This window comes from Pecten maximus, chromosome 6, assembly GCF_902652985.1.
Source record: "Pecten maximus chromosome 6, xPecMax1.1, whole genome shotgun sequence".
NCBI lineage: Eukaryota > Metazoa > Mollusca > Bivalvia > Pectinida > Pectinidae > Pecten > Pecten maximus.
The window spans coordinates 12,207,346-12,222,353 of NC_047020.1; the positions used below are offsets into that span (position 1 = coordinate 12,207,346).

General features: G+C 36.3%; 1 protein-coding gene across 2 annotated transcripts in view; it reads left to right on the forward strand.

Moving 5' to 3' along the window:
• The window catches only part of LOC117328987 (protein mono-ADP-ribosyltransferase PARP14-like), a 61,580-nt gene extending 47,641 nt beyond the window's left edge, over positions 1 to 13,939 (forward strand). For both annotated transcript variants that reach the window (XM_033886642.1, XM_033886643.1), the window contains exons 10-12: positions 4,154 to 4,190; positions 5,077 to 5,781; positions 9,105 to 13,939. In XM_033886642.1, coding sequence (XP_033742533.1) covers positions 4,154 to 4,190; positions 5,077 to 5,781; positions 9,105 to 9,376 — 1,014 coding nt within the window. In that variant the 3' untranslated portion in view covers positions 9,377 to 13,939. The remainder of the gene's footprint in view (positions 1 to 4,153; positions 4,191 to 5,076; positions 5,782 to 9,104) is intronic.
• Positions 13,940 to 15,008: the final 1,069 nt, after the last annotated feature.

Here is a 15,008-nt window from a genome sequence, read left to right on the forward strand (position 1 = left end):
TATTGAACGGATCTTTCTCAAATTTCATATGTAGGTTCCCCTTGGTGCCTAGTTATGCATATTGCATTTTGGGACCGATCGGAAAACAACATGGCCGACAGGCAGCCATCTTGGATTTTGACAATTGAAGTTTGTTATCGCTATTTCTGTGAAAGTACTGAAGGGATCTTTCTCAAATTTCATATGCAGGTTCCTCTTTGTGCCTGGTTATGCATATTGCATTTTGAGACTAATAAGAAAACAACATGGCCGACAGGCAGTCATCTTGGATTTTGACAATTGAAGTTTGTTATCTCTATTTCTGAGAAAGTATTGAAGGGATCTTTCTCAAATTTCATATGTAGGTTCCCCTTGGTGCCTAGTTATGCATATTGCATTTTGGGACCGATCGGAAAACAACATGGCCGATAGGCAGCCATCTTGGATTTTGACAATCAAAGTTTTTTATCTCTATTTCTGAGAAAGTATTGAAGGGATCTTTCTCAAATTTCATATGTGGGTTCCCCTTGGTGCTTAGTTGTGCATATTGCATTTTGGGACCGATCGGAAAACAACATGGCCGACAGGCGGCCATCTTGGATTTTGACAATCAAAGTTTGTTATCTCTATTTCTGAACAAGTATTGAACGGATCTTTCTCAAATTTCATATGTAGGTTCCCCTTGGTGCCTAGTTATGCATATTGCATTTTGGGACCGATCGGAAAACAACATGGCCGACAGGCAGCCATCTTGGATTTTGACAATTGAAGTTTGTTATCGCTATTTCTGTGAAAGTACTGAAGGGATCTTTCTCAAATTTCATATGCAGGTTCCTCTTTGTGCCTGGTTATGCATATTGCATTTTGAGACTAATAAGAAAACAACATGGCCGACAGGCAGTCATCTTGGATTTTGACAATTGAAGTTTGTTATCTCTATTTCTGAGAAAGTATTGAAGGGATCTTTCTCAAATTTCATATGTAGGTTCCCCTTGGTGCCTAGGTATGCATATTGCATTTTGGGACCGATCGGAAAACAACATGGCCGATAGGCAGCCATCTTGGATTTTGACAATCAAAGTTTGTTATCTCTATTTCTGAGAAAGTATTGAAGGGATCTTTCTCATATTTCATATGTGGGTTCCCCTTGGTGCTTAGTTGTGCATATTGCATTTTGGGACCGATCGGTAAACAACATGGCCGACAGGCGGCCATCTTGGATTTTGACAATCAAAGTTTGTTATCTCTATTTCTGAACAAGTATTGAACGGATCTTTCTCAAATTTCATATGTGGGTTCCCCTTGGTGCTTAGTTGTGCATATTGCATTTTGGGACCGATCGGTAAACAACATGGCCGACAGGCGGCCATCTTGGATTTTGACAATCAAAGTTTGTTATCTCTATTTCTGAACAAGTATTGAACGGATCTTTCTCAAATTTCATATGTAGGTTCCCCTTGGTGCCTAGTTATGCATATTGCATTTTGGGACCGATCGGAAAACAACATGGCCGACAGGCAGCCATCTTGGATTTTGACAATTGAAGTTTGTTATCGCTATTTCTGTGAAAGTACTGAAGGGATCTTTCTCAAATTTCATATGCAGGTTCCTCTTTGTGCCTGGTTATGCATATTGCATTTTGAGACTAATAAGAAAACAACATGGCCGACAGGCAGTCATCTTGGATTTTGACAATTGAAGTTTGTTATCTCTATTTCTGAGAAAGTATTGAAGGGATCTTTCTCAAATTCCATATGTAGGTTCCCCTTGGTGCCTAGTTATGCATATTGCATTTTGGGACCGATCGGAAAACAACATGGCCGATAGGTAGCCATCTTGGATTTTGACAATCAAAGTTTGTTATCTCTATTTCTGAGAAAGTATTGAAGGGATCTTTCTCAAATTTCATATGTGGGTTCCCCTTGGTGCTTAGTTGTGCATATTGCATTTTGGGACCGATCGGTAAACAACATGGCCGACAGGCGGCCATCTTGGATTTTGACAATCAAAGTTTGTTATCTCTATTTCTGAACAAGTATTGAACGGATCTTTCTCAAATTTCATATGTGGGTTCCCCTTGGTGCTTAGTTGTGCATATTGCATTTTGGGACCGATCGGTAAACAACATGGCCGACAGGCGGCCATCTTGGATTTTGACAATCAAAGTTTGTTATCTCTATTTCTGAACAAGTATTGAACGGATCTTTCTCAAATTTCATATGTAGGTTCCCCTTGGTGCCTAGTTATGCATATTGCATTTTGAGACCGATCGGAAAACAACATGGCCGACAGGCAGCCATCTTGGATTTTGACAATTGAAGTTTGTTATCGCTATTTCTGTGAAAGTACTGAAGGGATCTTTCTCAAATTTCATATGCAGGTTCCTCTTTGTGCCTGGTTATGCATATTGCATTTTGAGACTAATAAGAAAACAACATGGCCGACAGGCAGTCATCTTGGATTTTGACAATTGAAGTTTGTTATCTCTATTTCTGAGAAAGTATTGAAGGGATCTTTCTCAAATTCATATGTAGGTTCCCCTTGGTGCCTAGTTATGCATATTGCATTTTGGGACCGATCGGAAAACAACATGGCCGATAGGCAGCCATCTTGGATTTTGACAATCAAAGTTTGTTATCTCTATTTCTGAGAAAGTATTGAAGGGATCTTTCTCAAATTTCATATGTGGGTTCCCCTTGGTGCTTAGTTGTGCATATTGCATTTTGGGACCGATCGGAAAACAACATGGCCGACAGGCGGCCATCTTGGATTTTGACAATCAAAGTTTGTTATCTCTATTTCTGAACAAGTATTGAAGGGATCTTTCTCAAATTTCATATGTATGTTCCCCTTGGTGCATAGTTATGCATATTGCATTTTGGGACCGATCGGAAAACAACATGGCCGACAGGCAGCCATCTTGGATTTTGACAATCGAAGTTTGTTATCTCTATTTCTGAGGAAGTACTGAAGGGATCTTTCTCAAATTTTATATGTAGGTTCCCCTCAGTGCGTAGTTATGCATATTGCATTTTGAGACCAATCGGAAAACAACATGGCCGACAGGCAGCCATCTTGGATTTTGACAATTGAAATTTGTTTTCACTTTTTCTGTGAAAGAACTGAAGGGATATCTCAAATTTCATATGAAGGTTCCCCTTGATGCCTACTTATGCATATTGCATTTTGAGATCAATAGGAAAACAACATTGCTGACAGGCAGCCATCTTTGATTTTGACAATTAAAATTTGTTATCGCTATTTCTCAGAAAGTATTGAAGGGATCTTTCTGAAATTTCATATGCAGGTCCCCTCAGTGCCTAGTTATGCATATTGCATTTTGAGACCAATCAGAAAACAACATGGCCGACAGGCAGCCATCTCGGATTTTGACAATTGAAGTTTGTTATCGCTATTTCTGTGAAAGTACTGAAGGGATTTTTTTCAAATTTCATATGTAGGTTCCCCTCAGTGCCTAGTTTTGCATATTGGGACCAATACGAAAACAACATGGCCGACAGACAGCCATTATAGCTAAATCTTAAATTCTGTATATAGGTTCCCCTTGTTTGAAAAGTACTAGAGGGCTGTTTCTGAATTTACACAGATAAGTAAGACTTAGAGGAAGGGAAAAGTAGGGAAAAGATCAATCTGACATGGAACCTATCAAGATCATTCAATGGTGGGCGCCAAGATCCCTCTGGGATCTCTTGTTTATATTGTTTAGCAAAATCATGCAGAAAATGAATATAATTTTTTCACATTTTGCCATTTTGTGGACATAACTTTTTTGGCACCAAAACTCATTTTAAAGTTAACTTTTTTGGCACCAAAACTCATTTTAAAGTTTTGGGGGTAAGTCCAAAAGTGTGCTTCTCAAACCCTTCCAATTTGGTTTATACATTCATTAGAGGTCCAGGATTGATTTTATGGCAAAATCATGCAGAAAAAAATTGTGATTTATTTTGGCATTTTACCATTTAGTGGACTTAATTTTTTTGGCACCAAAACCCACTTTAAAGATTTTGGGGGTAAGTTTTGGAAAGCTTGTAAGTCCACACCCTTCAATTTCAAAATGATATGCTTATACATACATAAAAAAATGAATGCCTCCTGTGATTGCTGCCACTGGTGAGCTTTTGATTGCACTTGCTTTTTTTTATTATTATTTCAGGCTTTTAAAAGTGTGTGCCAACCTTTCATGTCTTCCAGTAAGTACAAAGATATAAAATTTATGCAGAACTGAAATAGCAAAAATGTCATAAATTTAATTTTCCTCAGAAATTCTAATAATTTAATTTTGCTTGTAACAAGCATTTTCATTGGCTCAAAAAATTATGTTATCGTCTCATAACATAAAAATTGGTTGACTGTGACGTCAGCGGAGTAATCGTTGTTCACGGGATTTTGTATTTATCGATGTGTTTTTAAATATCTAGAGCAAAATAAACATGTTAAACTTAATGAAAATGTTTCTTGTCGTTGTTAATTAAATTATAAGGGTTAACTGTAATATTTTTTTTACGTTATTGAGCAATAACACAAAAAAACTGGGGTGTACTCTTTTCATAAACCGCTTCGCGGTTTATTCAGAGTACACCCCAGTTTTTTGTGTTAGTGCTCAATAATGTAAAAAAAAAATATAACACTTAACCCTTAAATAATTCTCTAATGCCAGTAAAAATTTGGTGGTGAAGTTTTTCCTCTAATGGCTCTAATCACTGAAAGAATGCTGACAAAGCTTAACCTGAAAGATTCCTGGGGAAAGGGGCTACAAACTTAATCTAGAAATTGGTAATACAGATGTAGCTGGAATGTACATGTAGATGAATTGGGGGTTAAACATATTACAAGTGTTCAAGGAACATCTCCCAGGTCCATTTTTGACCCAATGGAAAAGACAAAATTATTTTATAAATGAAATGAGTCTGTTGGTAATTTCTCATACATTACCTCAATTCTGTGTTGGAATTCAATGTCATTTACATAATATGAGCACCATTACAAATCGTCATTGCTGGATGATTGGTAAAGCCCATTAGCCTCTTATTAAAATGTAAGAGAGGGATTTTGTTTTGACTTATATGTTTTTGACAGCACCACCTCCCCAGCATCTAACTGCACAGACTCCTGTTGCTGCGCCAAGCCCTATGGTAGCTACACCATCACAGAAGCATACACCTCCACCAAAGGGAACACAGGCATATTTCAGCTATATGTACAAACAAGCACCAGTGTCACCATCCTACTGGACCAAGTACAACAACAGTAAACCCCTCAATATGTGGAACATAAACCTGGCTCCAACCACATCTAGCCATGCAGTTTTCTTACCTGTTGATAAAAGTGTGTACAGAGCCATAAAAAATGTTGTCAAAAAGTCATGGGATGCAACACATTTTGGACATGGGAATGATGCACAAGGTTTGGCCCAACTTGGATATAGTAATATTCAAGTTACAAATATCGAACGTATAGAAAATCCAGTTTTATTTGAAAAGTATGCACAAAATCGGGCACAATTTTTCCTCAAGGCTGCCAGATATGGAAAACCATTGACTCCAGTAGAAGATATTCCAGTTTCATCAAAAATGCCAGTGCTTACAACACAACTGTGTGATGCTAACATTTTACAAGACATCTACCCAGAGATTAATGAGCATTATACCTTTCATGGCACGCCTGAAGACAAAGTTGCAGTCATTACTGCTCAGGGTCTGGACAACAGACTGGCTGGAAACACTGCTATTGGACAGGGTGTATACACAGCCGAGAGCTCCACCAAGTCGGACCAGTATGCAGGTAGGTCAAATCCTATTTATCCTGTAGACAGCCCAGTGAGACTGAAACATAGGTGAGCTTATCGCAGGAGTAGGAAATAGTGTTTGGTAGCTTTTTCACACCGACAGGCTTAATGGCAGTCATGGGGTTATTGGTAGTCATGGTTTATTGGCAGTCATGGTTTATTGGCAGTCATGGTTTATTGACAGTCATGGGGTTATTTGCAGTCATGGGGTTATTGGCAGTCATGGTTTATTGGCAGTCATGGTTTATTGTCAGTCATGGTTTATTGACAGTCATGATTTATTGACAATCATGGTTTATTGACAGTCATGGTTTATAGTCAGTCATGGGGTTATTGACAGTCATGGTTTATTGACAGTCATGGTTTATTGGCAGTCATGGGGTTATTGGCAGTCATGGGGTTATTGACATGGTTAATAAGCAGTCATGGGGTTATTGGAAGTCATGGTTTATTGTCAGTCATGGGGTTATTGGCAGTCATGAGGTTATTGGCAGTCATGAGGTTATTGGCAGTCATGGTTTATTGACAGCCCTGGTTTATTGGCAGTCATGGGGTTATTGGCAGTCATGGCTTATTGGCAGTCATTGGGTTATTGGCAGTCATGGGGCTATTGGCAGTCATGGTTTATTGGCAGTCATGGGGTTATTGGCAGTCAGTGGGTTATTGGCAGTCATTTTTATTGGCAGTCAAGGGGTTATTGAGTCATGGTTTATTGACAGTCATAGTTTATTGACAGTCCTGGTTTATTGACAGTCCTGGTTTATTGGCAGTCATGGTTTATTGGCAGTCATGGGGTTATTGGCAGTCATGGTTTATTGTCAGTCATGGGGTTATTGGCAGTCATGGTTTATTAACAGTCATTGTTTATTGGCAGTCATGGTTTATTGACAGTCATGGTGTATTGGCAGTCATGGGGTTATTGACAGTCATGGTTTATTGACAGTCATGGTTTATTGACAGTCATGGTTTATTGGCAGTCAGTGGGTTATTGGCAGTCAGTGGGTTATTGACAGTCATTTTTATTGGCAGTCATGGTTTATTGACAGCCCTGGTTTATTGGCAGTCATGGGGTTATTGGCAATCATTGTTTATTGGCAGTCATGGTTTATTGACAGTCATGGTTTATTAACAGTCATTGGGTTATTGACAATAATGGCTTATTGGCAGTCAAGGGGTTATTGAAAGTCATGGTTTATTGACAGTCCTGGTTTATTGGCAGTCAAGGGGTTATTGGCAGTCATGGTTTATTGGCAATCATGGTTTATTGGTAGTTATTGGGTTATCGACAGTCATTGGGTTATTGACAATAATGGTTTATTGGCAGTCATGGGGTTATTAGCAGTCATGATTTATTGACAGTCATGGTTTATTGGCAGTCATGGGGTTATTGACAGTCATCGTTTATTGGCAGTCATGGTTTATTAACATCCCTGGTTTATTGGTAGGCATGGTTTATTAGAAGTCATGGTTAATTGTCAGTCATGGGGTTATTGAAAGTCATGGTTTATTGTCAGTCATGAGTCATGGTTTATTGGCAGTCATGGGGTTATTGGCAGTCATGGGGTTATTGACATGGTTAATAAGCAGTCATGGGGTTATTGGAAGTCATGGTTTATTGTCAGTCATGGGGTTATTGGCAGTCATGAGGTTATTGGCAGTCATGAGGTTATTGGCAGTCATGGTTTATTGACAGCCCTGGTTAATTGGCAGTCATGGGGTTATTGGCAGTCATGGCTTATTGGCAGTCATTGGGTTATTGGCAGTCATGGGGCTATTGGCAGTCATGGTTTATTGGCAGTCATGGGGTTATTGGCAGTCAGTGGGTTATTGGCAGTCATTTTTATTGGCAGTCAAGGGGTTATTGAGTCATGGTTTATTGACAGTCATAGTTTATTGACAGTCCTGGTTTATTGACAGTCATAGTTTATTGACAGTCCTGGTTTATTGACAGTCATGGTTTATTGGCAGTCATGGGTTATTGGCAGTCATGGGGTTATTGGCAGTCATGGTTTATTGTCAGTCATGGGGTTATTGGCAGTCATGGTTTATTAACAGTCATTGTTTATTGGCAGTCATGGTTTATTGACAGTCATGGTGTATTGGCAGTCATGGGGTTATTGACAGTCATGGTTTATTGACAGTCATGGTTTATTGGCAGTCATGGTTTATTGGCAGTCAGTGGGTTATTGGCAGTCAGTGGGTTATTGACAGTCATTTTTATTGGCAGTCATGGTTTATTGACAGCCCTGGTTTATTGGCAGTCATGGGGTTATTGGCAATCATTGTTTATTGGCAGTCATGGTTTATTGACAGTCATGGTTTATTACAGTCATTGGGTTATTGACAATAATGGTTTATTGGCAGTCAAGGGGTTATTGAAAGTCATGGTTTATTGACAGTCATGGTTTATTGGCAGTCAAGGGGTTATTGGCAGTCATGGTTTATTGACAGTCCTGGTTTATTGACAGTCCTGGTTTATTAACAGTCATTGGGTTATTGACAATAATGGTTTATTGGCAGTCATGGGGTTATTGGCAGTCATGGTTTATTGGTAGTTATTGGGTTATCGACAGTCATTGGGTTATTGACAATAATGGTTTATTGGCAGTCATGGGGTTATTAGCAGTCATGATTTATTGACAGTCATGGTTTATTGGCAGTCATGGGGTTATTGACAGTCATGGTTTATTGGCAGTCATGGTTTATTAACATCCCTGGTTTATTGGTAGGCATGGTTTATTAGAAGTCATGGTTAATTGTCAGTCATGGGGTTATTGACAGTCATGGTTTATTGGCAGTCATGAGTCATAGTTTATTGGCAGTCATGGTTTATTGGCAGTCATGGTTTATTGGCAGTCATGGTTTATTGGCAGTCATGGGGTTATTGGCAGTCATGGCTTATTGACAGTCATGGGGTTATTGGCAGTCATGGTTTATTGACAGTCATGGTTTATCGGCAGTCATGGGATTATTGCTGGATATGTATGGTAACCTCACTTTCAATTAACACCTTGAACTAGTCAAAAAAAATCTTGTTTCATGCAATCCTTTAATAATAGATTTAACCTTAATTTATAAGACAATCCATTACATTGTATATTGGTTCCAATATTCAGCATTTGGTATTAAGTTAATGTCTTAAAAAATCTTAAAAGTAAAATGAATGGACAACTTTGATGGACAATACCATACCTTTCAACCTTGAAATGCTTGACTCATATTTTGTTCACATAAACCAAAAATCAGATTTTTACAAAATCAACTCTGTTGTCATATTGATGAAATTCATTTGAGTTTCTGATATTATTATCAATTACAGATTATGTTGGAAAACGAGACAAGACAAAAGAAAAGAAGATGTTCCTGACTCGAATATGTCTTGGAGAACCATACCTTTTAGATAAAAAACCAACAGCTGCTTTCAAACGCCCTCCCTGTAAAACTTGCAAGAAAGATGTTTGTGCTGACCAGACACACAATGGAAATTATGACTCCATGATTGTGGAGAAGTTCTGGATCTTTCGGGAATTTATTGTGTTTGAAAAAGACCGTTGTTACCCAGAATATCTCATAACATACAAAAGAGAGTGATATACTTTTTACAGCAAAATATGTTGATGGAGATTACTGCTAATTGTTTGATCAGATATGATAATGATGTGATTAAATTGGAGACTGGATTCTGAAATCAGGTACATGTTAAGTTAGAGAAGATTGAGCCATATTTCTGATTCAGCCACCACTATATAATGTATTTTCTATTTTATAGCTGTCTTGCCAATGTTTAAAGGGCAGTATTGTGCATTGTAATACTAACAGTAAAACTTTTCTATAACAAATTCCACAAGACCAGAGAAAATAGTTTGTTATATTAAAAATTTGTTATACGGTTTTGAAGTATACAGGGGTTGAGCCAAATACAGGATAACAACTGTTAGAAAATACTCTGTAATAAGCCAAGAGCTTGTTCGTCTTCAGAAAGATTTACTGTACTGTAGGCTCCATCAATCTTCCCAAGAAGCCTGACACGTGCTTCAAAAATTCAATGGCCATTGGTTCAAAAATCTTCCTCATAATTAGAAACCCTAGAATCAAGTGTTCTATGTATATGGAAAGGTTCTAAATGGTGCTTTATAAGTCCCCTTCCGTTGATACCAGTGGGACTGTAGTTTTCCTCTCTGTCCATCTTGTACATGGTACATAACGTACATAGTTTGCCAGCATTCTAGTGGCTTCATCCCTTGAGTATTTTCATCAAACTTCACACAACTATAAAGGACCTTAATATCTCTAACAAGTTCTTCAGATTATTCAGTGTCGTTGGGGGAATTTTGAACTTTTGAAGCTTTACACACTTATTTAGGACCATAACAGGTTTTCAGTTTCAGGGTTGTTTGGTAAAGGTCATTACTATTTTTAAAAAATCCTTGTCAGCAGTCTAGAGGATTTATTCCTTTAAAGGACTTTAATCAAACTTCAGGGACATGTAACGTGAGTTTGAATTTTGAACATTACATTCTTGTATTATTACATGTAAATCACTTACAAGCTAACTGTATATTTTTCATTTTCCAAAAAAAAACAAACAAAAAAACACGAAAGGGCACCATCTTTATAATAGCTGGCAGGGGCCTGTATGGTACACATATTACATTAGCAATAATCAATATGCTTGTTAAAATTGTGAATCCCATTAATCCAGGGCAAAATCGCAGTATTTTTGACCCATAAAAATAAAGGTACCAGTGAACACTACAGTCCCACTGGGCCTCTTTTTTTGTGATATTTTAATTTTTCGTTTTTATTAGTATTTCTAAACATGTATATTGTTCCTGATGTAACTGTGTGATAGCTATTGTATAATTATGGTATATATGTTATATGTACCCCACAAAAAGTCTGATGTTTTTCAAGGTCAATAGTCTCGGTATATAAATATATTTATACAATATGCCGGCAATTGTCAATGTATAAGTATTTTGATTTACTATATAATTGTATGGTCATTCTCTACACTGAACATTGGATATCACGTTCATTTGTCGGTGTGGTGCGAAAGTGATCAATGATTTTGTTGTAATATGAATAGTCACATGTTTACTGATGAGCCGAAAGGCGCAAGGTAATAAAGAACTTGAACTTAATATATATAAAGAGGGCCTAACATACAGTAAATGTAATTCATTTTACAAGCCTTCCATTTATCAGATACATGTAGCTTGAGAAGCATGCTTTGAATATATTTTCAGTTCATCTCAATAAATCTGGTAATATCCATTGTTAGGAGGAAAACACAACTAGAATAATAATGTAAACTTATGTACTGATGACCTCGCGATATGATGTTGTGCAAGTGCTATATATATTTTTTATAGAACAGCAACGTAGCACTATCAATTGTGCTGTATAATAAGTGTCAACCCCTTATATCCTTACTGTAGTATTTATTCCAAAATGTTTGTGCTTAACTTTTATGAATGTAGATGCAAGAAAGTGTAGACAATTTTAGACAAATATAGACATACATATATAACACTGTGTACAAATATAGACATACATATATAACAATGTGTACAAATATAGACATACATATATAACACTGTGTACAAATATAGACATACATATATAACACTGTGTACAAATCAAGCTTATGTTACACTATCAGTTTAGAAGCAATCTCCCAGTCGTCCTAGATACTCAAGGAGCTACGTTCACTTTCGCTCTGTTCATCCATGGAATAATTCCATGCCACCAGGATGTAAATAAAACAAAAAGACAAGTTTAATCCTTTAATAAATCAATTGAAGTTTGAGGTCACCACACTATTAACTGGCTTTGAACATGTCTCTCTTCTGTAATCTTCACAAGAAATGCATCAGTTTAGCAATTGGTCAGTTTTTTTTTGTTATTTACCTAGTTATAGATGTGCCATTGATTAGCCATGACATATTCTTTGGGGGCTGACATCGAAAGTAAATGTAACCCCTGGTATATTAGTAATATGGATGTTTTCGATCTGTCGTTTTCGTCATCATGATATGCTCACCTGTTTCTATTGTATGTTACACTTTATATTTTCTTCTCAACAGTTTTCAGTAAAATAGAACTGGAATCATTCATGCGCAATCAAAAAAACTTCATTAATTGGTCTTAAGAATGGGCCTTATGTGAGACTGAATTTTAAACAGTAGATTCCATCTACTGGATCATTTACAATCCCTTTGAAACAGGATGATAGTTACAGTTCATAACATTATGTACAGTTGATCTTTGTTATTTCAAAGTCAGTGGGGCCATAAAAACGCTTCGAGATACCCTGAGGTTTTGAGGTTATGAGTAATTTTACATAAAAATGTTACTGTCGGAAATGAATGTTTACAGTCTACGCAGAGTCTTTGAGTGATCAGAGTTTGAGATAACAAGGTTTCATTGTTGTTAATACATGTGTATAGGGAAATGACTTTTTGAATACATTAGATCTATTTAGGTAATAAGTTAAATTTCAGAACCTTAGCTTTCACTAGGAGTGAGGTTCAAAGGAGAATTTGTGTGAAATTTCTTAAGACCAAGAAAGATTAAAAAAAATCAAAGAAAACTCTGGATAGTTTATGTATTTTGTAGGTTTTTTTTTTTAGTTGCAAATCTTATCATCTCTTGGTCATCCACTCTGAGTTTTTCCTGGTTATATGTCTGTATCATCCATTGCTCCCTTGGAGGATGTAAAAATTAACTCACACCCAGGCCTGGGAGCTGAAGAATTTTTAAAATTTAAAGTGTTTTTCATATCCAGAAATATGTGTTCTAATAATAAATATCCTTCATACCAGAATTTGAAATATTCTTGTGCTTGTTTTATTGAGATACAATGAAATACATACCAGTCAAAAGTTATTGTGTATTCCTGTTTTCTTGTATGTTTATTTACCTTCCTTTTATTTACTTTCCAGGCTATATTGTGTGGTAGATAATTACTTGTGGAATTAATTCCACTGGGTATCACTAGGTCTCTACATTTTTATAGCCATCCTGATGAGTAATGTATCTGACTGTTTACATATTAAGTTTTACTCATCAATGACAAAATAAAGTTAATAATATTTTTGTACTCTTTGTACTGGTCATGCATTGTATTCTTATACATACAACAAAACGAGTCAGTGAAATACTTGAAATTATGTAACAGAGCGCAGGATTAATTAAATTTAAATCACTGCCTCCGCTAGGGATCGAACCCGGGACCTCTGGCTTACTAGTCTTACGCTCAACCGATCGAGCTAAAGAGAATGTACAGACAAAGAATTTATGTTGGACTGATTGTTTGACAGACACACTGCATTCAAATTGCAGTTAATGGTATTAAAATTAATGAATTCAGAAATGTTACTAAACTTTAGTAAGCAATATGAGAAGTTCAATGCAAGTGAACCCCAAGTAAGATGAATCCACGCCCCATTGGTAAGAAGTTCCTGCGAGAAGAAGAGCAGTAGATCAGGCCCAAGCAATTCTTTTCCTTCTGATGTAGGTCAGAGGTGAAAATGTATGTCAGAGTGACCTACTTTGGGTACATGCCACACTGGTGAAACTATGAAGTTCCAGTGACAAGAAGTGTAGGAGATAGAGCAGGGACAAGATAAAGTTTGGAAGGATGGTTTGACACAACACAAACTGTAGTCCCCCCCTTAATTAAACTTAATTTTTGTCCAATAAAGAAATCATGAGCATTGTCAACAGATGTTTTGTATGCTGTTGGGGGTTGAGCAAGCACATTTAAACTCAAATTATGATAATATTTACATGTCTGTATACTCATTCCAAGGTGGAATGACGATGTGGAAGTTGGACCCCTTGGCAAGATTGTGGACCAGTATCTCGACTCAAGTGCCGTTAAAGTACTGAGAACTGTATAGCAAATTATTGTGTTGTTGTGAGTATCGAAGATTAAACATATAGTGTGCCTCACAATACAGAAGTGTAATCACAACCTAAATTCATTTTAGCATCTTTTTATGAAGAAAGTATAAATGCTGAGTAAATAATCTATAATTTTTCATTAAGATATAAATATAAAGATTTCATGATATATGATAAGAAATAGTGATTACAGTTATTTCATGTATGCTTGTTTTTTATCAATAAATCAATACACCGTGTAAATTAGAACATTTGTTGTATTTATTATAATTGTGTACAATCATATGATCCCTATTTACAATAAAAATGTATTTTGTAATAGCAATGGAAAACCTCACGATCTATCAAATTCAGAGTGATACCATCGGCGATCTGCTGTCCAGTTCTGCTGGTTTAATTTGTTTTGTTACACTCCTTCAGATTCAGATTCAGATTATTTTATTTCCTTGTGTTACAATTGCAAGACACATTGGAGAGTAGACATATACATATGCAATAATACAATAGTACAGATAGTGATGGACAATCATATCATTATATCAATCAAGAATATATATATCTTGATATAGAAGAACACATTACATGGTATATCATTAAAAAATAGCACACTGCATTACATTTACTTAAATTCATATTAAATGATAATCACAGTGTTTATGCACTGATATTCTAACATTCATTACGTTGACCACAAAATTTTTAGGATTTTTTAAAAGAAATTCTTCATACAAATCCTCGATATAAGCCCCAGGATAAAATCTATATGAAAGCTGACATATTTATTAAGTATAGATAATATTCATATACATTTATCATAAATGCATAATAAAGTAATGAAGTCTTTGAACCTGAAGATACGAACAATAACATACACCATCATCCCCATTTTACATGTTAGCTTGTAGCCCAAGAATTGATCTAAGGTAGCTTAAATACAAACTTGTACAAGAAATGATGTAAGTAAAGTATATGAAGTTTCAGAACAATTGGATATTTGATGAAGTTAATAGAGTGAGGACCTTGAAAATCTATTTATATTATCTGAAGTGACCTAGCTCATTGGACCTAAAGTGGTTGAAACACAAACTTGTACAAGAGATGATGGTTGTGGGTGAGTTTAAGGACAATTGAATCATTATGAGGTCAGTAGAACAAGGATATATTCTGGTTACATACATTAATGTAACCTTCAGGTAAGCTTTGAAAAAGATGACGGGTATTGTTTGGGATTATAAGGCTGTGTGTATTCCTTGGGTTAAACAGATGAAATCAGGATTTTTATAGATTCCTTTATTCTATCCCTCAAACTGAA